The sequence below is a fragment of the Columba livia genome, chromosome 3, assembly GCF_036013475.1.
Source record: "Columba livia isolate bColLiv1 breed racing homer chromosome 3, bColLiv1.pat.W.v2, whole genome shotgun sequence".
NCBI lineage: Eukaryota > Metazoa > Chordata > Aves > Columbiformes > Columbidae > Columba > Columba livia.
The window spans coordinates 52,897,221-52,920,488 of record NC_088604.1 but is presented as its reverse complement, the minus strand read 5'-3'; the positions used below and the strand labels follow the sequence as shown (position 1 = coordinate 52,920,488).

At 38.1% G+C, this 23,268-nt stretch overlaps 1 protein-coding gene across 2 annotated transcripts in view; it reads left to right on the top strand.

Annotated features, from left to right (window-relative positions):
* Positions 1–23,268, top strand: part of MAN1A1 (mannosidase alpha class 1A member 1) — a 149,393-nt gene that overhangs the window by 19,631 nt on the left and 106,494 nt on the right. For both annotated transcript variants that reach the window (XM_065056759.1, XM_021294461.2), the window contains exon 2: positions 18,738–18,834. In XM_065056759.1, coding sequence (XP_064912831.1) covers positions 18,738–18,834 — 97 coding nt within the window. The remainder of the gene's footprint in view (positions 1–18,737; positions 18,835–23,268) is intronic.

Sequence of the window (23,268 nt, the reverse complement as noted above, 5' to 3'; positions counted from 1 at the left end):
GTTTCCAGGTATGGAGTTCTTCTGTTATTACAAAGCAGATCTTCCCATCCTTAGGTACACTGCTCACTCATAACTTACTGAAGTTTCCACCTGTAGTGATAGGCTTAACTTTTACTTAACTGATCTCACAGAACTGTTTTTGTTGTTTCTTTTGGTTTGGTTTTTTTTAAGGTGTTTTAGACAAGTAGGTTTTTATTTAAGTGACAAGCTAATTCTGCCAAATCTGCATCTCCTGGTCACGTAGCATCCTGTGTTTTCACTGCTATTTTTGAAGGTAATTTACTTGTTTGAAAAAGTTCCACTTCCCTTTTAGAGAGTAGCACATTAATTGTGTAGAGGAGTCAAATTTAGATTTTGACACACATTTCTTTGTACTAGTCCTCAGTTCATATTTCAAATACACAGAGGTTTAGTGTTTCACAAAACGCTTATCAGATAAGTGCATGAACTACGTAGAAGTGAAAGTCAGTGGTCTCTTAAATTAAGTCTCCTAATGTGAACTCTAGGTTGCTTGGATTCTAAATTAATACCATGCCTTTTAAAGAAAAGTACTTCATTTTTCTTCTCCAAAATTGTGTACTTATAGATATGTCCCAGCAATGCAATGCAATTAAAAGCAGTGAGGTATTTTACAGTATTTTTAAGTAGCTAAGAAGAAGCTACTAAGTAGCTACTAAGAACATGCTTCAAATCAGGAAAGAACACAACTAAGATACATTGTGTTCTACTGTAAACAAATGATGCCAAGACTTTCCAAATAGTCCTGGTTTTAAACAATCAAAGAAACAAACAAAAAAATCACTATGATGGAACCAAGTCCTGATGTGCAGATGAGCTCTCTATGTGTGGTCAATCATCTCCTGTGCATGTGGAAAATGTAATTCAGCATTTTGTGAAAGTGGGCAGACAAGGCCAACTTGCGGATGTGTCAGGAGGTTTTGTTGTGGTGGTTTTCTTTTCAGGTGGTCGCTACAGGATGGAAAGCTTGGAATGAGAAACTAACGTGGCTTTTCTGTGTTAGTGTCAAGTACAGCAGCAGGGGAACACTTAGAAGAATTCTCAAATTCATTGATGTCAGAGTGAAACATTTCACATTTTAATGAAAATTTAGTGTTAGAATAACAACTATTTCTTCCCCTTTTGTTTTCAAAGGAGGAGCTTATGAAAGAGTAAGTTCTAGAAATTAAATTGCAGTTTTGAGGAGACTGTGAGAAGCTCTCTAAATAGCTTTTATGTTCGACTTCTGTGCTCAAAAAAGGGAACTTTGTATGTTTCTGGAGAAAGACAATATCCTTAGAAGGACTGAAACCTCTGTCCTAAACTGTCATCTCTAAGGGGTGTTAGTTTAACATGCTAAATGCTATATTTGAATCCTTAAAAAGCTCTGGATTTCTGTTATACGATTCTGCAATCAATAAGTGTATGGAGACAGAAAGATCATAGGCCAGTAACCTGCATGTCAGTATGAGTAAAAGATTGCTGCCCATGAACATGGCATAGAAACTGGATGCTATGGTAACACACGGCTATTTTATGTAAGGTTTTTATGGATGGATTTTATGAAGCATTTCAGAGAATATCAGAACTGCTTCCTCATTTTAGGATGCAGGAACTAAGGCAGATTTAAAGTACTTTAGTTCCTTCTAATACACGAATAGTAGATATTTAGAAGGATGTTAAATTACGCATCTCTGACAGTCTACAACAGTCTTCACCAAAACACATAAGAAAAGCATACTTTGTTTCAAAATTTTAAGATTCTATAGATTCGGTGTTCTCTAGGAAAGTAATTGGGAGAAAGAGGTAATAATAAGACCTGGATTTTTATGGTGTATTTATGGTGTTATTTAAGCCTATTCTGAGAAATATTCCCATTTGTCAAATATAGGGCACAGCAAATGAAACTACTAGGTGGCAAAATCAGAACAAATCTGTTCGTTACACATATTGTAGAGCCCTTTCTGCAGGATGTTGTGAATATTAAAAGTTGACACAAGTTCAGAAAACAGTTGAGTAATTTTATGAAAGAAAACTCTACTGGGGATTATTAATCATACAGGCATCACATCTGGCTCTGAAAGTCCCTGACTCTCAAACTCTGAACACTCACATTAGTCATAGAATGTATTTCTGTTTGCTTGTCCTGCTGCTCAACTTTTGTTAGGGATAAGAAGCTGTAGCTTTAGACACTAATCTAGCAGTTATTTTTTTTTTGTTTGGAATCTTATGAGAACTGGAATAGTTGTTGTCTGGCTTGTACTGCGGGAAATCTGTTTTTGAGAGAGGAACAACCACTAAAAAAAGGCCCTGAAGATAGATGCTGTAATTATTTCAGAGTGGCACAAACAGAATTCCTATGTGTCTTAAATAGAATTACATTATTATTACTCCAAATGCTCTGTTAATGAGCTATAAATGTGTGGGAAGGTCTGTTCTATCCTGTACATTTTTAGGACTTCAGGAGGTCCCCTGTAGCTGTTCTCCCTCCAGCAGGAGGGAGAGCACCCAGGTTCTACCTCACTGTGGTCGGAATATCAACAGATCTCTTGTCCTGTTCCAAGATGTGTTGACATTGTGCCCCCAAACATGTAATTTGTTTGCCTTTATATTTCCTTCTCTCATTTTTCCCTTTCCAAGTTCTTTTCATCATCCTTATCGCTTCCCAATTAAACATCTCAGCCCTGTTTCCCTTTCCCTGCTGGCCTCAGTTTTCTTGACTGGTGAATTCTGTTAAGCTGGTGCTCCCCTTCTGTTATCTCTAGTGCCTGCCTGCCCTTTCTCATGTTACTGTCTCGTTAGTGGTGCCACAGGACAGGGTGAGCCATCTGCATGCATGCTACTCCTCCTCTGTTATCTGCAGCATCTCCTACTCGGTGGTGGGGTTATCTTGTTAGAGGCACCACAAGCCTGGGCGTGCCATTCACACACTACCCTGACATGCAGAAAGCCTTGTAGTCTGTAGTTCTTTGTGTCTGTGCCACAGGAAAAACTGCAGAATAATATAGTTTATATATACATCTATGTTTACAGAAGTAGAGATGTAGCTGAGGTTTTCCTAAAGTCTTTTTATAGGGATAACCACTGCCATTTGCATTGGAGATTAGGGAATTTGGTAGCTGGAACAGGATAGACTTGGAAAAAGGGTCAACCCCAGACCTGGACAGTGAACATTTCCTGTGGAAAACTTTGAGATTTAGAGAAGAAATGTGAGACAAAAGAACAATTTATTTATTTTTGAAAAACGTTTCACCCAAAAGTAAAATCTTCTGAATTTACAAGATTTGCTTATGGACAGCCAGTAAACCAGAAATGAAACTTGACAGGACCTGTCAAGCAGGCTGCTAGGGAGGCTCAGTCCCTGCCTGCTCTTCTCATCCATCAGCCTTCCTGGGAAAGATTCATCAAATTTCGGCTTTCTATCCACAGCAAGTGAAACTGATAATGTTTTTGGCGTTTTGTTTGTCTTTGGTGGGGTGAGGTTTTTAAACATGGACAGTTGGATTTTCAACAGGGAACTTCCCCACCAGCTCTATTTGTAGCTCATTGAATTGACATAGGTATTATTTTTTTGAAATTAATATGACAATTTAGATGTACTGTTTTCATTTTGGTTTACCTTTGAAGTATTTCTTAGAAAGAGCTGCAGCAAACTCCCTAGATTATTTTGGATAGTTTAGGCTGAACTATCCAAAACAGTTTGAGGGAGAGCAAAGACTTTGTCTCTTCTGCATTGTAGTTTTAAGTGCAATAAAGACTTTGATCTCTTTTGGGGAACTTGAAATAAAGTTCCCAAAATCAGCAGAGCTGATCTGGAAAACTTACATGATTTTACATACCTGCCAGAAAAAAAGCAAGAGAATTAAAAGAGAGGAATAATGTGTGCTGGAAAATAAGTCCCATCCACAGTCTTATCTTTCAGGCTTGCAGGTCTGTTAACTCTACAGATGGCTTCACTGTTCCCTTTGTGGGAATACATCTATCTCTATGGGGTGGCTAGGGTGGAACGTGTCTCACTACACTGCAGAAAAAATTAATCGTACCATCAGGTATGTTACTGATTGTGCAAAAGAAATTATGCTCCATTTGTGCTGTGAAAGCTTTAAGACATTTGAAGCACTTTCTGTTAACAGCTTAGGAAGTGCAGTATGAAATTTGGGCCACTATGACCATCCGCTTTCTCGTATCCCATTAATTTGTAACTGTCTGTATCTTCTGGCAGTGATTCCTGAGTGTTTGCCTTTTCAGTAACAAACCTAACATTCATGTGTTTCATTTTCTCCTTTTTTTCATGTACAAATATGTTCAGGAGAAGCCCTTACTTTCTGTATGCCTTTACTTTTATCTTGTTCTCTTTTTGTCCACTTACAAATAAGTAGAGCTAATTTTTCAGCCTTTCCATTGAGGAAAATATCTCCATGCCTCTTAATTGAATTATTTTTCTTCTGCATCCTCTACTGCCAGGAGGTGATTGGAGCAGACCACTAGTATTCATCTTGGCTGTTTTAATTGCATACCGGTTTTACGGTGGTCTGTTTGTTTCCTTGTATAACAGAGCATCTGATTTCTTCTGCCTGTCATGAGAGCACAAGCACAGACATTTTCCATAAGCCTGTGACAGCTCTTCTCAAATCCATGTAGAGCTGATAAAATGTTAATGCTAGTACAATTTACTATCTCATTTATAAAGGCTTCTTTCTGAGGAACATTTGGATGTGTAAGAAAAACATTGTGCAAAGCATTAATATGTTATGTATAGCACTGGAAGAGATGCTAAGGGTTAAATTACTTCTACTACATAGAAGTAGATTTGTTCAGATTTTTAAGGTTGTTTTTAAGTTGTGTCCTTCCACAAAAGGATTCACTGTGTCTGTACACCTTCCAGTATAAAGATGTCATTTGCAAGCTGTCATCCTTAACTCGAGCTTGAATGAAGCAAATTATAGATACCAGTAGGTACATTTCATCTGTTGGGCATGAAGGAAAGTGTCTTATTACTTTTTTGCAGATGTGTTTATGTGAACTGGAAAGCTAACTTACAAATCTGGTCACTGTTCTGTAACATATATAAGCTGGTAGTGGTTAAGCAAAAGGTGTAAGGCAGGGGTGTCAAGCTCATTTTCACCAGAGCCCACATCAGCCTCGTGGTTGCCTTCAAAGGTCTGAATGTAATTTTATGACTATAAATCTAAGAGTAGTTACAGACCTTAGACCTTACCCCTGTTGTAAGTTCTGAGTGTCATGGATTTGGGAACTTTACCAGCACTGGTTGTGTCAGGATCCACATAATGTTTCAAGAAGAAAACACATGCCACACAAAGAATGATAATATTGAGGTTTACAATACCAATTTCAAATACAGCTAAAGGAAAATAACTGATATGTGTTTTCTGTTGCAGTGGTTCTTTAACCATTTGTACAGAGGGTGATGACTAATTTACCACAACAAATTTTTGCCTCAAAAAATTTGATACAATACAGCCCGTGTTTCCTGGATATAGTTTGAGGGCTGAAGAAATCTTTCTTAAAATATTTTCCTTCTGAAATTAAATGTGGCCCTGGGTAATCTGTTTGATAGTCCTGACCAAGATAAGTAGATGTAAATGTGAAATGGGCAGAAATCATTAATTTCTACAGGACACTGGGTCTTCATCATTTTCACCAGGGTCTGATTATCTTAATTGTTGTTCTTGAATCTTTCTATACTAAGGCAATAAGAAGATAGCTCTCAACTTTCTATCAGAAATGAGCTGGCAGTGTTTTGCATAGCTGAAGTAGTTTATGCAATATAGAAAATACCGTGATATATTTCTGAAGGCTGGGAAAAAACCTTTATCAACTCATAATTCTTATCTGGAATATTTTAGACAGCTACAATCTTGGGCTGGAATTCAAGTTGCATCCTTGTTGCCAGTGGGGAGAAGCAGGTCAATTTATTTGGTCTGTAAAATTTAGGTAAATATGTGCAATCCACACTGTATTTAATGGGATCACGGGATAACTTGGTCTGGAGGTCCGAGGAGGTCCCTGTTCCTGCAGCAGCCGGCTTAGCGCTGGCTTAGACCGGGCTGCTCAGGGCTGTGTCCTCTCAGGGATGGAGCCGGCACAGCCTCCCCAGGCAGCCTGTGCCTCTGGCCGATGGGGAAAAGCCTTCTGCTTGTCACCATCTGAACCTCTTTTGCTTGGTCCAGCCAATGCCACTTGTCTTTCTGGCCCCCTCAACCACCTCTGTGCAGGTACAGGGGGTGGCTGTCAGCCCCCAGAGCCACCTCTGCCCCCAGCTGAGCCAGCCCTGTCCCTTGGCCTCTCCTCACAGGGCAACTGCTCCCCCATAACCAGGTTGGGCTCCTTCGCTGGACTTGTACCAGTTTATTGATATATTTCCTGTACTGAGAGGCCCAGAAGTGGACACAGTATCTAGATGTGGTCTCCTGAGCACTGAGAACAGGGGGATAATACCATTCATTGATGGACAGGCTGTAGTCCTGCTGCCTGGGCACTGCTGGCACGTGCACATCTCGCTGTGCACCAGCACCTTCCCCACAGAGCTGCTCACCTGCCCAGCCATCCCCAGCCTGTACCGTCCCCAGGGGCTGTGGGCTTCGCCTTTATCCCCACTGAATTTCATGAAGTTCCCACTGAACTGTTCCTCCAGCCACTGTGAATGGCAGCCCAGACTCTCGGATGGCATTTGTCTTCCCCAACCTAATCTGGTGTCACCTGTGAGCTTGGTAAGGGTGCATTGCATCACATCTGATAAAAGATGTTGAAGGGAGAAGTCAGAGATCAGTGTCATCTGCTTTTGACTTCTGTATAACTGGTTTTCAGCTGTTGGGAAACAATCCAATCCCTTTGCTCTAATTTCAGGCTATTAGGCTGAAGATAACTTCTGTGAGGGTAGAAGTAATGATGCAGACTTAGCCCTTGATCCATGCAGCAACCGCATATCAGATTAATCTATGTAAATACTTCTCAGTGAACAGGCTCTCTGACTTCTGAAAGTGCAGTTTCACCATCACCACAATAATGAGCTTTAACAGTGGAGTACTTCATCTTCTTTAATTGGCTGGTGGAGAGGGTGTTGGAAAGGAACAACTCAATTGGGGCAGGGGAAGAGGAGAAAACATACTTAGAGCTGACAATTAGTGTCACATGGATAAGGATTTGATATGGTCTGGTCTGACCTCTTGTCTAAAGCTGATGGCCTGAGGGTGGGGAAAGTATTTATTGTCAGTTCTCAGTATTCTGGAAAGCTCAAATTGCTCTGTGCTTTGTGAGTTCAGTGATAACGTCAAGCTTAGTAAGTTCCTCATTAACTGATACCTAATAGTTTATGTAACTGGTTTGTGTTTTTACTTACTGTTACTAGCTACTTAACTAGGTTGGTGGTAGTCCCAAATCTACTAATAATGCATGGCTCACTGTTTAATTTTCTCTTTTAGAAAAAAAAGAAAACCTGATATGAAAAAAATATTTAAAAATAATTGCTTCGAAAGAATACAGTTAAATAAAGGGAAATACAATTAAAGAGAAATTGCATTTAGAAAATACATCTCAAATTTTGCCGGTCAAGCATTCTTATCACAACTGAAAACTTCTTACCAGCAAGGATATTTTCTTGTCCCTCTTAGTTTGTGGACCTATGCCCTAGTAGGGAAGCAGGATTGTGGGATGAATAGAGACTCCTTCTGCAAGAGAAAAACTTCTAGTGGGTTGTTTTGGTTTTGTTTTGTTTTCATTGTTGTTCCTGTTTGGTTTTTGTTTTGAAAGACATTCTGGATAGGCCTGCATATACTGACACTTTTCATATAATAAAGTGGACAAAAGTTTGTTACTGACTTCAGTGGCAGAATAAAACTTCCAAGCATGGGAGAGGAGATAGTGAGTTCAAAACGTGGGAAAGAAAAATATACAGGTTCCTTAAATCCACTTTACTTCCTTTTTGTGCATTTTAATCATGCTTAGAAACAGCATCTTGAATAACCTTGATGTTAATCACTTCATCTGGATGTGTTGTACTGCATAGCACTGTGCTTATTTTTTATTTACATTACCCCTGCTGAGATTGGGAACTTCAGCAGCAGCACGGCTATGTAGTGCCAGGTACCCAGTGAACAAGTAGGAGATACAATCTCTGCCATGAATAATTTATAATCTAATTAGAAGCAAACCTTATCAAATAACTGTTTAAAGAACAGTAGGAAAAAATAGAGAACAAAAGCGTGATTGTATCATGCAGTTGCAAGAGCCTCGCTGTTCACACTGTTCAGCTTGGGAGTTCTTGGAAACCATAGCAAGTCATAAGTAGACAGGAAAAAAAAATGACACTGAGTGGGATGAGTCTATATATACCATTATTCTTCATAAAAGTAGTATTTCCACAAATTGCTTTCTTTTTTCTTTCTCTTTTATGACATTAGTCAAATTATGCATGAACTTCAGAGGCTGCTACTAATTCTGCATGAGATCAAAGAAGTGCATTAGTGTTTTGTACAACTCTGCAATGCTTTTCTGCTTGAAGTGAAAATACTTCAGCTTTCTTTCTGGTTACTGTCAGTAATGAACAATGACTTGAGTTCTTGCACATTACCGTATGATGCGATATGTTTCTCTTTTAATGGGTGTTTCACTAATGTGAAACATCTGTGTGATTTGGTTCTCTAAGAATTAGCCATCGGTGACTCTCCTTGAAAAAAAAACCACTGGAACATCACAAATTTGTCACATCAGTGAGATTAAAAAAAAAAAATCCAAGCTGCTGAAATCCTGGATTGTATGAAGAAACATAATCTATCTCTAATACTAGTAATAAGGAAATAATTTTTCAGTCTATCTGTTAAAGAGTCCATCTGACTTTTTTTTTAAAGTGTTTGAAGAGATTTTATCTTTGGAGAAATACAATGATCTTGAGCTGTAGGCTTCAATTATTTTTTTCTGAAATGCAGATCTTGGTAACAGTTTCTAAGTTGTAAGAGGGAGCTGTATGGCTTATTCTTCAGAATGCACTTTTGTTTGTAGCTTGATGACTTGGATGGTTCTTTTAAGATTTCTATCTTGTGTATGTATACAGATGTCAATGGTAGCTGAAACAAGTTGAAAACAGAGCATCTTCAGCATTGTCAGCTATGCTCAATTCCATAATGCTGTACTTCAGTGAGGTATTTTCATTTCTTTTTTCACAGGTGTAGTTACTGAGATCTTGTCATTGGTTCCCCTACTAGTAACTGAGAGTTGGAGGCCAAAGCAGTTCAAGAGCACCTTAATTGATGCTTTCAAGGCAGATGTTTTCAGGAAAAACTCTTAAAATGCCTGCAGAACATATTCAAATCCTAGCTTACTTGGGGGGAGAAGCAAATATATAATCCAAACTGCTCGGTTTTAGAAGGAAATAGTGATTTCTTTCATATCTCTTTTCTTTCTATGCATTGGGTGAAAGACAGCTGAAGTTGAGCAAATGAATCTAAAATTGAACCAAAAGTTTTCTGTTTTGGATGGTTTGAGGTAGTATGAATGCTGTTATAACAGATTTGGGTAACTATATGAGCAAGATTTTTGAAACATACTATTTTTCTTTCCCTGAAATTGGTAATTTCATTTGCCAGAACTTCGGCTTCAGAAAGTGCGGGTGCGTTCTTTCTGGGGAGGTTCATGTGTTGCTTTTGCCTTCCTCGTTTTTGTTTAGCCAAGGAAGGGGCCTCAGCTAGGATGCTCCTGTACTGCACAAATAGTTTGTTTTTCTTACATCTGTGGTGCTGGGATGGCCAGCTAAGAAGCAAACTGTAGACATCACCTTATGCTGAATGTACTTGGAGCATGGAGGTGAACTCTGGTCTTCCTTCAAGTTTCTTTGCCTTATCACCCTGTGACTTCTGCAGAAACGAACTGTGCAATAGTTAAAGCGCCGTGGCCCAGCTCTCACTTAGAAACTAACTGTAAAGCATTCTGGTATCTCCAGTTTTTCAGTAAACTGTACATTTAGAAGTGCTTTACTGTTCAGCAACAAGATCTGACTGAATAATGGGTAAAATGTAGCTTGTTATCACTGAGTAGATTTTTTTATGTTATTCAGTAATTTTCAAATGAGCTTTTTTTTTTTTTTGATGCAGATGTATCAAAGCATCAGGGGTGCTGTTTTTATTAATTATTTCTTACATGAAATAGTCTGATTTTTCCAGTGTGCTTGTGCAATAACAGGATAGGTGCAGAAAATACCTTACCTGCAAATTTTTTGTTCTTTTTAGTTACCTTTTAATTAGAATTCTTGTTACAGAATTAATAGGATAATGTATTCCTTTTAAAATGTGTAACAGAATGAAAAGCTGTGCAACATCTGTCCCTGGTTAACAAATTATGCCCAGAACAGCATATGATGTATATTAGTTGGATAGTTTAATATGCTACTAAAGAGGCTTATAAGCTACTGTGAGGAGTAGAAAATATAGGAATAGAATCTTTTCTGTAGCTTAACAGAACACATTTGGGAATAATACTTAGCATTCCTGTCAGGCTTTCTGTTTGAGGATTTTGAAGTGCTTTGCAATACAAATGATGAATTAATCCTCAGAATAGTCCTTAATGTTTTTACTTTCCCTCTTAGTTCCTTTTATATATGCAAACCTTAAATTTCTGGTTTAATTTGTTTTTGTAAGCAAGAAATAAATTATATGTAGGATCCTGAAATGCTGAGGAGTAGCAGGAGTTTGCTCACATATCCCTTTAATACAGAGCATTAAATACAGAACCATATCAAATATTTCATGATATGATGTGTATGTTTAATATTAATGGAGAATCCTGTAAATCAGTTTGGCTGCCCTAGCTCCATTGTCATTTTAAGAGTGGTAGGGATTTCCCCCACTCAGCGTGCAGCAGTGCTCCGTGCTGTGGGTATCATTCCCAGATGAACTTCTGAGTTGTTACGAGTCTTTCCTTCCCATGACAATGCAAAACGAAGCCGTGTGCTAGATGGCAAATGCCTGAATGTTCCTGAAATCTCTAGCTGCTGCTTAATGGAGAAAACAGCAACTGGGAATTCTTGTCGCTGGCCCATTAACAAATACAAAAGTCTCCACAAGGGGTTTACTTGGCTGAGTGGAAGCGCTGTCAGAAGCACCCACAGGAACCCCTCCAGCCTGGGTGTGCTTTGGAGCGTGGTTGTCATCCACCTGCTAAATGAGAAATGATGACACTTTGGCAGTGACTGTTAAGCAAACATTGACAGTGTGTAGCTGGCTTTTAACTTGGGATAATGGCATTAGGAAATGAGGTTATAAACACTAGAAATCTATCAAGATCCTGATTTGCAGTAATCTTCCTGCTGACAGATAAGAAGTAGATATATATTTATATTATATATATATTTATATATACACACACACATATATATATATATATATATATGTGTAGGTTCATAGCAACAGGATTTATTTTATGTGTCTTGAAGGGGATAAACAAATTTATGTTGCCAGAAGAAAAAGAGAGTATGTTGTCATTTGTATTGTCTTCTGTCAGATTCAAGGGGAAAAAAGTAAATACTACCCAGTGAGGTGAATGTTCTTTGGATATTTGAGATTAATTTTTTTAACAGCTTTGTCTCTGGAATAGGAATATTAACTGAAAATGAAGACCGTAGTATAAAATTCTGTTGACTGTAATTACTACTTGTTAATTTGAAATCAAACTCAAGACATAATTCTACCTACAGAAAAGCTGATCTGAAAATAAACTAGTTTTATGTAGTTTCCTAGTAAATCTTGGTATTCTGATTTTTTTGTTGTTTCTTTGTTTCTTAAAGTTGCTTAAAACTATAGTTTTTCAGCAGTCTAGCATAACAGTAGACTGTAACTGGAAAAAACAGAAGCAGATGTGTATCACTCTTAGTCATGTTTGCATGTCTGCTTAGATAAGTTTATGAACTAATCAGTGAAAAAGTAACTGCAGTAGAACACTCTACATCTTTACCTTGAATTTCCACTACAGAGCAAGTTTGAACAGGGTAAAAAGCTGCATATACCGATAAAAATTACTTTAAAAATCCAATTTATTTTTTAAGGCAATTCAAGGTAGTTATTAGTGATTGAAACACTTTGAGATGTAAAAGACTTTGGAATGTGTTATGATTACTTGTAGAACTGCAATAAAAGATTAGAGAGTTTGAAGTACTACCAAAGCAGTAATAGTGAATAATGACAAAAGTAACAAAGGTCATGCTCTGAAACAAGAAAAATTGTCAAATGATTTCACAACATAGTTGTGTTTCCTAATCCTAGAAAAAAAAGTGTTATGGATTGAGATCTAGAGAAAAATTCACCTAATATTTCATGTTCCCAAGATGCAAATTATTCAATACAAGATCAATAAACTTAGTTAATAACTTCTTTAGAAGTGCAATATTATACTAAATACCATTATGAATATGATGAAATACAGATGTAATACTTTTGATAACTAAAATAAAAAAGATGGACTGTATTGCCAAAAATTATTCACTGTGATAAGCAGTAGATTCTGTGAGAGCATATTAAACAGAACTCTTATATATGCAGCATGATTTTATGAAAACAGATATTGAGTCACCTGAAGGAGATCACACAATTTTCCACAGAGGAATCCTGATTGGTGACAGTGCCTTCAAAGGTACTGTTACATTTACTAATAACAGATTTCTGGAATTGTTGTAGAGTTTTTCAGCTGTACTACAATTTGCCTGGTACTTGGGGACTGTGAAAACAGTTGGGGATAGGTCTTTCAATGGGGGTTGGACAAAATGAGCTCCAGAGTCCCTTCCAACCTCAACACTTCTGTGATCCTGATTCACCGAGTCTCATTTAGGTTCAGTTATTGGTTAACAGCTATGGGAATGGGAAGTAAGGCTTTCTAAAGCTTGAGGTTTTGCTAATGGTTAATATAATATTGTCATCAGAGCAAAGAAAACAGCTGGGGGTTGTGTTGTGGGCACAAGCTTCCTGCCCTGGAGATCCTATGATACATTTTTGTGAGTTCACCTGGGCCAGCAGCCAAGTGCCCACACAGCTGTTGTCACACCTGGTGGGCCAGGGACAGAATGGGAAGAACAAAAGTGAGAAAACTGGTGGGTTAAAATAAAGATAGTTGATTAAGTGGAGAAGGGGGCAGGGACAAGTGAAGCAAAGGCAATCACTCACCACCTTCCACAAGCAGGCTGATGTCCAGTCACTGCAACAGCCACCCAAGAAATCCCCTCCTCCTTCCTCTACCCCAGTTTTCATTGCTGAACATGATGTTACATGATATGGAATATCCCTTTGGCCAACTGGGGTCAGCTGGCCCAGCTGTGTCCTTTCCCAACGTCTTGGCCACCCCCCTGCCCCCATCCTGCTTGTATGGGAAAGCAGGAAAGGGTCAGGATGGAAAAGAGGAAAGTTTTGGTGTTGTACAAGTGCTGTTTAGCAATAGCCAAAACATTGCTGTGTTACCAGCATTATTTCAGCCACAAATTCAAGGCACTAAATGGGCTGCTGACGTTGACTTCATCCTGGCCAGACCCAGTATTGTCATCAACCATGAAAGTTCATGGGGACAAGAGGAAAGTTTAAGTGGGACGTCTGTAGAGGTTTCTTACTAATTCTAGGGACTTGCTTCATTTCCCTTGCTGATTCTGTGAAAGAATGAAATTTTAGTTCCAGCAACAGGAAGGAGAAAGGATTCAGGGAGACTAGACTTAGTGAACACTTCTGGCAGGAGAAGTTTACAAGGTGAGAATAACTTAAATGTGTAAAAAGCAGTGTAAAATGAGAAAGAGAAAATTATTTAATCTAGCAATGAGAGTTTACTAGAAATTAGACTAGCACACTGTTATGTTTTCTTCAGAGTTTTCTTTTTTTTTTTTCCTTTCTTTTTTTTTTAAACATAACTTCTTGGGCTTCCAGTAGCTTAGACTTCTGCCTTCTTCTTTTGTTTCCAAGTGGTTTAAATGGCCCTGTTGATGGTCAGAATGGTACTATTTCATGCAATTATTTTTTTTCCTTTAGTATCCCAGTTATAGAATGTGCTTGAATCCTTTCCTGACGTCATCTTTGACATCTCCCCAGCTTGTATGTAACCACTAAAAATAAACCTTATTTAGTTCTTATTTTTTTCACTCCACCTGGTACTGCAGTATTTCACATCTAAATACTTCTATTGCTGTGCTGATTCAGCATCACTGTTGTTTTCTGGCAGTGTTCTATGCCTGAACTCTTGGGTAATCCTGTGTGAATAGAACTGAATTTTGCACATTTCAAGTGGCTTATGTGTCCTCTGTAGACATTGTGTTGGAGTGCTTTGCAAAATGGCAGTAACTAAAATAGAAAGAAATGGGGGTGCATTATCATCATCTTCTGGTTGACCAACACTGTAGCTGTAGAAAAGGTCTTTTTTTCTGCTTCTGGAGAACAAATCTGTTTGGTTTTGTTTGTTTGTTTTTAATGTTCACTGGCTTGAGAAGGATTTTAAATTTATATTTGAAATGCTTTCTTTAGAGTTAAAGAAATGCACAGATCCTTTTGTGCATAGTGTCAGACAGACCTTCACCTTTTTCTTTTAAGTGACGTTGCTGATATCAGTTATCATAGCACACTTACGTTATTTGTCAACAGAGGTGGGGTAATATTTTGGTGTTTTCTGACTTTGTAAGTAAAATCAGTGCCCCGTTTTTTTTCCTGAAGATGTGAAAGCAGCCAGCTTATTAGTGAGACAGTGCTAGCTAGTCAAGCTTTCGGCTGCTGCTTCTAATTGTGGGTGACCTGAGGAAGAGCTCTGTTGGAAATGGGCTTTGCTAATGCAGACATGGGTCTTCCCAGTTAGCTGTCAGGCTTCTCTAGAGTTTGAGGTTCAATGAACATATCATAGTAAAACTAGAAGGACTGAGGAATACATCTATGCAAATGTAATTCTGCCTATTGACAGAAATAATTTGATTAGTTAAACTGTAGAGGAGTCTGAGAGTATCTGGAATTGTCTGGAATTGATGTTCTCTGTAGCTATGATCTTTGTTTAGACATTTCAAGTAGTCAACAGTGCTTGTACTGTAGTAGTCAGAGACATGACCAGAAGGGCCTTTGTGAAATAAAAAAATGTAGAGATACTGATTTGGGGATGTCTCATGCAAACAGAAAGGTAAAAACCTGTTAAAATTCATTCCTGAACTACCAGTGCCAGTTTTGTCCAAGCAAAGGCTTAAGTATCAGTGGGCTGGATCTATTCAAATTGCTACTCATTATTTTAAAACTTTTTCATTCTTGCAAAGAAAATAAAGCTGTTAACAAATAGGAGATAACTTTAGTGAGAAACTTAATATAGTTTAATAATATCCACAGAGGGGAAAACACGTGGAGTACTTCTGATGTATTGAATTCTAGAAATTGAGACTTCTTGCTAGGTTAGAAGCGCAAACTCACTTGTCCAGCAGGCAGTGCTGATTAAGGTGGGTTTTTTTAGGCTACCATATTTATGGGCTGTTTGCTATTAACACTGTACTATTAACACTGTACTATTAACTGTACTATTAACACTGAATCCTAGTAATTTTTTTTTCCTAAATAGCCATTGATGTTTGTGTTGGAATAACTCCTGTCCTTTGAAAACACTAGAGGGCTCACTGACTGTTTTTGGAGTTGCATTTTGCGTTCAATGTTATATTTATAAACCTCCAAATGTCTAAAGCAAGGATGTTCTAAAGATGCATTTTCTTAGGAGGAAACTTATGTGCTAGGCTTAGTGTATTTATCTAAACCTAGACTTTGTAGAAGAGTTTTAAATTAGAACTTTGATTAACCAAAATAGATTAACCTTTTGCTCAGTAGATTCTGGTGGGGGGGTTTTCCCACTGAAGTATTTCTTAAGGTTTCAGATTTTTTTTCAAATTACTCATTTTGTCTGTTTGGCTTTTTGGAGTCACACATAATAATTTCCTAGGAAGCATTTAGGCAGATGTATCTGAGTACTTAGACTCAGGAAAATGGGAGGACATTTTGGAAAACAAAGAGAGTTGTTCATGAATATGTAATAATAATTATTATTAGAAGGTAGTGTCTCGTGTGTGGGTTAGTTTCCTGTCTTACTGTCTAGGGGTTGACTTAACAATAAGGTAATCAGAGTGGTTCTTAACAGAAATTAAGAACACACACATGCATGTATGATGAGATATGATCAAAATATCTGTCAGTTGGAACAACTTAAGGCAACTAAGTATGGGACTTCTTGTAGTGTTGTGCACTTTGTGACTGTTTTGGGTTGAATTGAACTGAGTCTGGAACTGTTCCTGCCTCTCCCACTTGGTAACTGGTACTAGTTGGCGATCTGACTTGGGGAATGAAGCCAAAAATTATCCTCAAAACAAAACTTTTACTTGCAAAATTTCTGTTTCCTGAACTGACTTTGTGTGGTGATAGATGAGCACTGCCTCTTTTATGCAAGAAAAGGAGCAGGGAAGTGCTAGGAGGAAAAGGAGTGGGAAAGGGAAGGAGCATGGCAGTACTGGCTTGCGCAATTTTGATTTTGTTGTAATACCGCACCTTTAGGCACTTTGATCCAGACCACTTAATTACAACTTTTTATTATTTTATTATTTTTAAAATACCCCTTCTGTGTGCTGTTCCCAGATTAAATAAATTAAAAGAATGTGATGTGATTTTATGAGAAAATAAGCTTTGACAAAGTATAGCAAATGTCAGGTTCAGTGCAGGCAGGATTTAGCCTGCTGAAGTCTTTGAGAATTTGTGCTTTGATATCTAAGCTGAGCTTGCAGGTCTGACGCATGACAGCAGGGCAGAATAAATCATTCTTTTATAATACAAAAAATTGCTGGAAAACTTTGGTTGGTAAATTAGAAAATACGCTGTGGCCAAATGAGCAGTTTCGCATGATCTTGATCCCTGTCACCAGGGATTGGGGATGCCCCACAGACATGAAGTCTACCACTTGGCTGCCTCTTACCAGTTCTGCATTGGGATAAAATACCCTGTCCTTGGAGAGCTCCTAAGCCATTTCGCAATGAAGTCAAGCAGGGGGCACTGCTTCTACCATCCAGTGTGTGGGTGCCATCCATGGCCAGAGAGCATTCCCACACAGCCTCTTGCTTACTGCCTTTCCGTCAAGATCTGATGCCAACTCTCTGGTTGAAAATGGTCACTTATTAAATGCAGATGCCAAACTTTGCATTTGTGAAACTGGGCCTGTACGGGCTCTAGAGCAAATTAACATCCCTGAACTTTCCTGCAGGATAGATGTGCATTTATGCTTCCGTAAATAGCAAAGAAACATCTATTCTCCCAAATGTAGCAGTGCTCTAGAAAATCTGTTGTCATTTATTGTAGTATGGCTTAATGCAGATTTTTAATTGACATGATTTCTCTGTGATTTGAGCAAAGGAAAGAAGAAGGAAGAAAGTGCAGGATTACTATTATCAGTGAGCCCTAAGGCTGTTGCTTTTAAATTTAGGATTATAACTGTTATTTAACAGAATTATCCCTGACACACATGGCCTCAAGAAGACGTCTGAAAGCAAGGGCAGAACTGTTGCCAGCTGACAGCCTGAAGCAGTATCTTTGAAAAGGTCTAAAATTGTCACTTTTTGTCTAGAAGACGACCTCTGGCATTCCCAGCACTGCTCTGCCTTGTGGAAGAGGGGGAGGAGGGACAACGTGGAGGGGAAATCTTTGCTTCTGTTACATAAAGTCAGGCCGCTTGTGGTGACTCTTAGAGAAGTGCCGTTCCTGAGTTGGCATTAAAGGTGTTAGTTGCTAATGGGAGGTGTTGGACCTGCTGGAGTGTCTCTGGTTCTTCACCAGGCCCGCAGAGCTCAGTGCATTGTCCTCGCCATATGCCCGGGGAGGGACAGGTGGGCTCCTGGCCGTGCACCTGGATCACCCCCAAAAAGGAGGTTTTGGGTCCGGTCTGGCTGATGGTAGTGGTAGTGTGTGAGGTGTCCTTGAGTCAGTCCCCTCTCCCGGCTTCTGACATAGATGTCTTCTGCTCTTACCACGGAGCTGCTGTGCTGGGCTCCCCAATGCAGTTTCCCAAAGCAGAATTTGTTTGCAGTGCACCCCTTTATGCAAAACACGTTTTGGTACTGATATGTTTAGTCATAGAAGTTCTTGGCTGTTTGTGCAAAATGACTAGCGTAAGTAGCTACAGATGCATACAGTAGCATTTATAGTCATAGAAGATTATATCATAATAACCTCAAAATGTCTCTTAACTGTTCTGCCTGCCCACTTTAGCTTCCTTCCTTCTTCCTTCTTCTGTTATTAGCCATATTGAGTTTCAACCAGCTAGTTTTATGCAAGGAAGTCTGCCAGAATCTGAAAATTACTGAGAGCCTGATTTTGATCTTAAAAATTCGTGCTCTAAGAGAAAAAACCTCTTTAAAAATGCTTACTTCCCTCTTTCAGAGGTGTATGCTTAAGGGAAAGAAAATCTTACTTGAATCAATATATGACAATAAATTCCCTTCCTAAAATTTAGTTATTTTTGAGTGTGTCCTGATAATGGTAGAGGTGGATGGGAGAGGCGTGAAATTCTTATGGTAACCATCGCGTTGCCACCCAGAAAACAGTGCCAGTGTTATTCTGTATTGAGTATTTCATAGTTCTAATGCATACAGTATGAAATTAATTAAACATTGAATTAAATATGTTTAATATTGAGAATATTCACCAGTCAGTATTTGCTGTGACTTCTTGCTAAATCAACATTATAATCCTGCTTTCTTTTCCTTACAGATGATGAAACATGCCTGGGATAATTATAAGCGTTACGCATGGGGATTAAATGAACTGAAACCCATATCTAAGCAAGGACATTCAAGCAATTTATTTGGTGAGTAGAAGGTATTTTCGTGCTTAGTGACGTTAGCATAAAACAGTAAATCAGCTGAAAAGCTTAGAGGTGATAAACATGTGTTCTTTCTACCCTCTGTCATGCAGTATTGTGCTTCTTGCTTATATTAATCATAAAAAAATAACAGTAAGCAAAGGTGATGCTCTCAGTCTTTTATTTATTCTCTTCTGAATGCCAGTAAATGAAGCATGTCATTGCTGCGTGATAAAGATGTAGTTTTGTTGCATTAAATACTGCCCTGCCTTAAACTTCTCCTATGAAGTGGAACTCATTGACACCACATTCAATAAGCAGGAAACAAAAACTATAAGCGGGGGGGGGGGGAGGGAATAAATCCTTTACAAGGAACAAGATACTCTCTACAAGTCATGAAGGTAGCTGAATGTGTCTACAGTTCTCAGGATTTTATTCCCATTCCTTGTTAATCTATATCAGCCAGATTCTCTTTAATGAGTGTAACCATTATTTGCACGTCTAAATGTTGCAGAGGAGATGCTTAAGTAACACCCAAGTTACCAGTGTAGAACAAATATGGAGCTGAAAAGTTCTAGTAGGAGAGGCGCAACTGCAGAAATCCAGTGTAATGAGGCAAGACTTTTTCAGTGTCTAAGTGGAACATAAACAGCAGCTGAAGAGCAACAGTGTTCTGAGGGAAGCGAGTGAAAGCAGTCCTATGGACTGTCATCATCTTCAATTTTGCAGAAAAATTAAGAGTTAAACTGTTTGACAGCAATGTTCCTATTCAAATAGCTTCTGTTTTCCAAACAGAAAGCTGAAAAAATGAACTAATTTCTATAGCTGAGACAAAATCAATACATTATTTTGATTTTAACAGGAACTTATTTTGTTGAATGTTTGGAAAAGATAGTTTGAAGTGGAGACAGTTCCTAAACCAGCCTAAATAGAGCACTTATCAAATCCTCAACTATATTTGGAAGTTGCTAAGAGACAACAGTTTTGATTACAAAAATAATTTTGAAAATACAATGTCTACATTGATCTCGCTGCACTGTTTGTCTCCCCAGCTTAACATGAGAAATAATACTAGGTAATAATTACACAGTTAGTAATTGGACTTGTAACATTAATTGGGTGCTTGAAACCAAAGTCATATGGGTGAACTTCAAGGTTGTCAGGCCTCTGTTTTCTTGAAAACTAATTTTTTTTTTTAATTATCTTAATTGAGATGACTGATAGTTGTGCAATTTAAGAATATTTGGAGAACTATTTAGTGCGGTTTTGTTTTCTTGGAGGACAACAAAATGGCACATCTTAAATTAAAATGCTTAACCTAGTTGCATTTGGAATCAGAAATGTTATAAAAATTTGCAAGGTTTGAGTTCTTAATGATATTGCATGGATTTGCAGAAAAAGCTGTAGATGTATTGACTTTGGAGATTCTAAGCAGAGATCTGTGGATGTTGCATAAGAATAAGTTACTGCAGGTGTTATTCAGTGTGAAACAGGACAAGTGTTGAATTTGAAAATAAAACTGCGTTTAAAGGAGTAAGAAGCAGAGTCAGTCTAAATGCAGATCACTTTCTCATCATGGTCATCTAGTATAATATCTTATTGCTGAGGAGATTTCCTTGGAAACATCTTCCTTCACTTATTGAATTTTGTGGCAAATCAAAATAAGCATTAGGTCTCTTTCTGCCAAATTGCTTTACAGAATACAAAAGAGCAGTATATCTGCAAGCAGTTCTGACTCACAAGCTACCCTTTCCGAAATCCATAATCTCCTTTTGCTTTTCGGAAACAAATCCTTGTTTCTGTAATAGTGTCTGCAGATCATTAGATGTGAATTATTCCTTGATGATTGAATTCAACAGATGTCTTCTCTTTCGTAAAGCAATAAAAAGATGATCTGGTTTTGCCTTTCTTGGTGGTGGTGGTGGGGGATTGTTTTTGTTTTGGTTTGGTTTTGGTTTTGAGGGCGTCAAATACCTGAACATCTTTTTCCTTGTGAAAGGACAAACATGTTTACTTACAATCTTTTTTTCTGGTTCTTATGTTTTTAAAATAAGGCAAAGGTTGCTTTTTAGCAAAAAATGCAGAAGGTTAACTACTTTTAAGGTAATTCTGAATTAAATTAGTTGAGAACAGGTTACCTCCAGCTCTGTGTCCCACAGATCTCCTCACAACCTTCAGAAATCAAGTGAGACCTTCAGTTCACTGTCATCCATCATAAGTGTCTCTAGTTTACCATGGTCTTCTTTTCTTCTTGCTTGCAGGTCTCAATTTTTCAAAAACACAAGTTTCTGACTACTAATAGCAGTAACATATAGCATATTTCACTAGCCAGCTGTTTAATTTTGAACACTTCCCCTCCTATGAATTATTTTGTGCAGTTATGGTACTGAAATTGGGAGTGTCTGCTATGGGATAGAGACTTTAAGTACCTCACTGTTGGCAACAGCAGGTTCCAGTGATGTGGCTCAGTGGTGCTTAATGTTGTGTAGGCTACAGACACTATAGCTCTCCTGACACAAAAGGAGAGAGTTGTTTTCAAATTATATTGCTTCTAAGCTTAATTTTGAAAGTATAAATACTTCAGTCTTTGCTAGCATGATAAGGCATTTTGTAGATGGATTATAGTGACACTTGTCTTGAAGGCAAGACACAACCATAATGGTGTGTTCCTCTGAAACATAAAGATAAGATGGGCTTTTTAGAAGTGTAATTACACATAGATGTGACTGTTAGGCAATACCATCATGAATGTGGCAACTATACTGGCATTATTGTTTGGCTGGGAGAAGAGGAACTTCTTGACAAACTTTGAAATGGCGTTTTATTTGTCCTAAACCCAGGTCATGAAAACAATTTTGAAGACAAGGACCTGCCTTGATCTTACTTATATTCTGTGAGACGTGTGTGGAGGGTGTATTTGATAAATTGAGGGAGTCTTTAGACTGGCAGACTGTAGACATAGTCATGTTAATAGCAAAAGTTTCTTCCTCTCACATGTATACACTGAAAATAATTCACTTTTAGAGAAAGGCTGAAACATATGTAAACTGAAATATTTCTGTTTCAAGCCAAAGCCACATACTTGCCTCTGACCATTGCAAAGTCTTTTCAACATGCTCATGTAATGTTTTGATATCCTTTTTATTTATCAAGTTAGCTCTTACCATGAGGATGGAGCCAGGCTCTTCTCAGTGGCCAACAATGATAGGACAAGGGGTGATGGGATCAAGCTGGAACACAAGAGGTTCCGCTTAAATTTGAGAAAAAACTTCTTCTCAGTGAGGGTGCCAGAGCACTGGAACAGGCTGCCCAGGGAGGTTGTGGAGTCTCCTTCTCTGGAGACATTCAAAACCCGCCTGGACATGTTCCTGTGCGACCTCACTTAGGCATTCCTGCTCCAGCAGGGGGATTGGACTAGATGATCTTTTGGGGTCCCTTCCAATCCCAAACATACTGTGATACTGTGATACTGTGATGTAGTCTTGGCAAGTAAGTTTTTTCTAGTTTACTCCAGCTACAAAGAATTCAGTTACAATAACAACTATTTGAAAAGGTGAGAGTGAAATGTCATCAGTTGTTGTCTCTGTAGCGTTCTTATTAGTGTAATTCTAAGAAGTGTACAAGTATTCCTAGACTAACCAAGTGAATTGGAATAGCTAAACATCTGCACCATACCTGTGCATCAGCAAAATGTGGCATGTCTCCTATGTTGGTATGACTTCTGCTGTAAGTACTAATTGTTCTCTGCCCATACTTGGTAGAAAGTAGTAGTAAATACTGTTATTTTTTTTAATACTTTAACCTTTAAAGTTTCAAATTGCTGTTAACAATGGTTGTGAAAATGGAACTTTATCCATTTACCTTCCTAGTGTGGGAGAAAGTGGCAAAATCAGAATTTTGTCAATTTTTTTTTCACAGTACCATACCACCAGCCCCCTAACCTAGGAGCTATTCCTTGCCAAGCCTTCTGTACTAATTTTAAAGCTGATGAACATGGCTGCACTGGTGGAGAGCTTTTCTTAGAAGTGGTTTCTGTACTTAGTGTTACTAAAGGGCTTTTAAAATTATCTGTAACTGTCTTTCATGTGCAGTATTGCAAGTTTAATAATATTGTAACTTGTGGCCATTGTATAATAGGTCTCTGCAAGGGGAAAAAGGACCTTTTCTGGAGTGGAAAAGGGAAGAATTTAATAAATACTCACAATCTGCAAAGCTGAAGTACTATAATTTGTCAAGATCCTGTTCCTCCCACTTTGAACTGATTTTTGTAATTTCTTGTATGAAGTATTGAGATGAATGAAGATATTTAAAACTTGCCAAAATTCATATTCAAAACTGTATTGCAATGTACACCAATATGTATTTTTAAACTAAGTTTATTAATATAGCTCCAGAAAATTAATTGTACTTGTATTTAAACAATAGGTTAATTTAAATTAA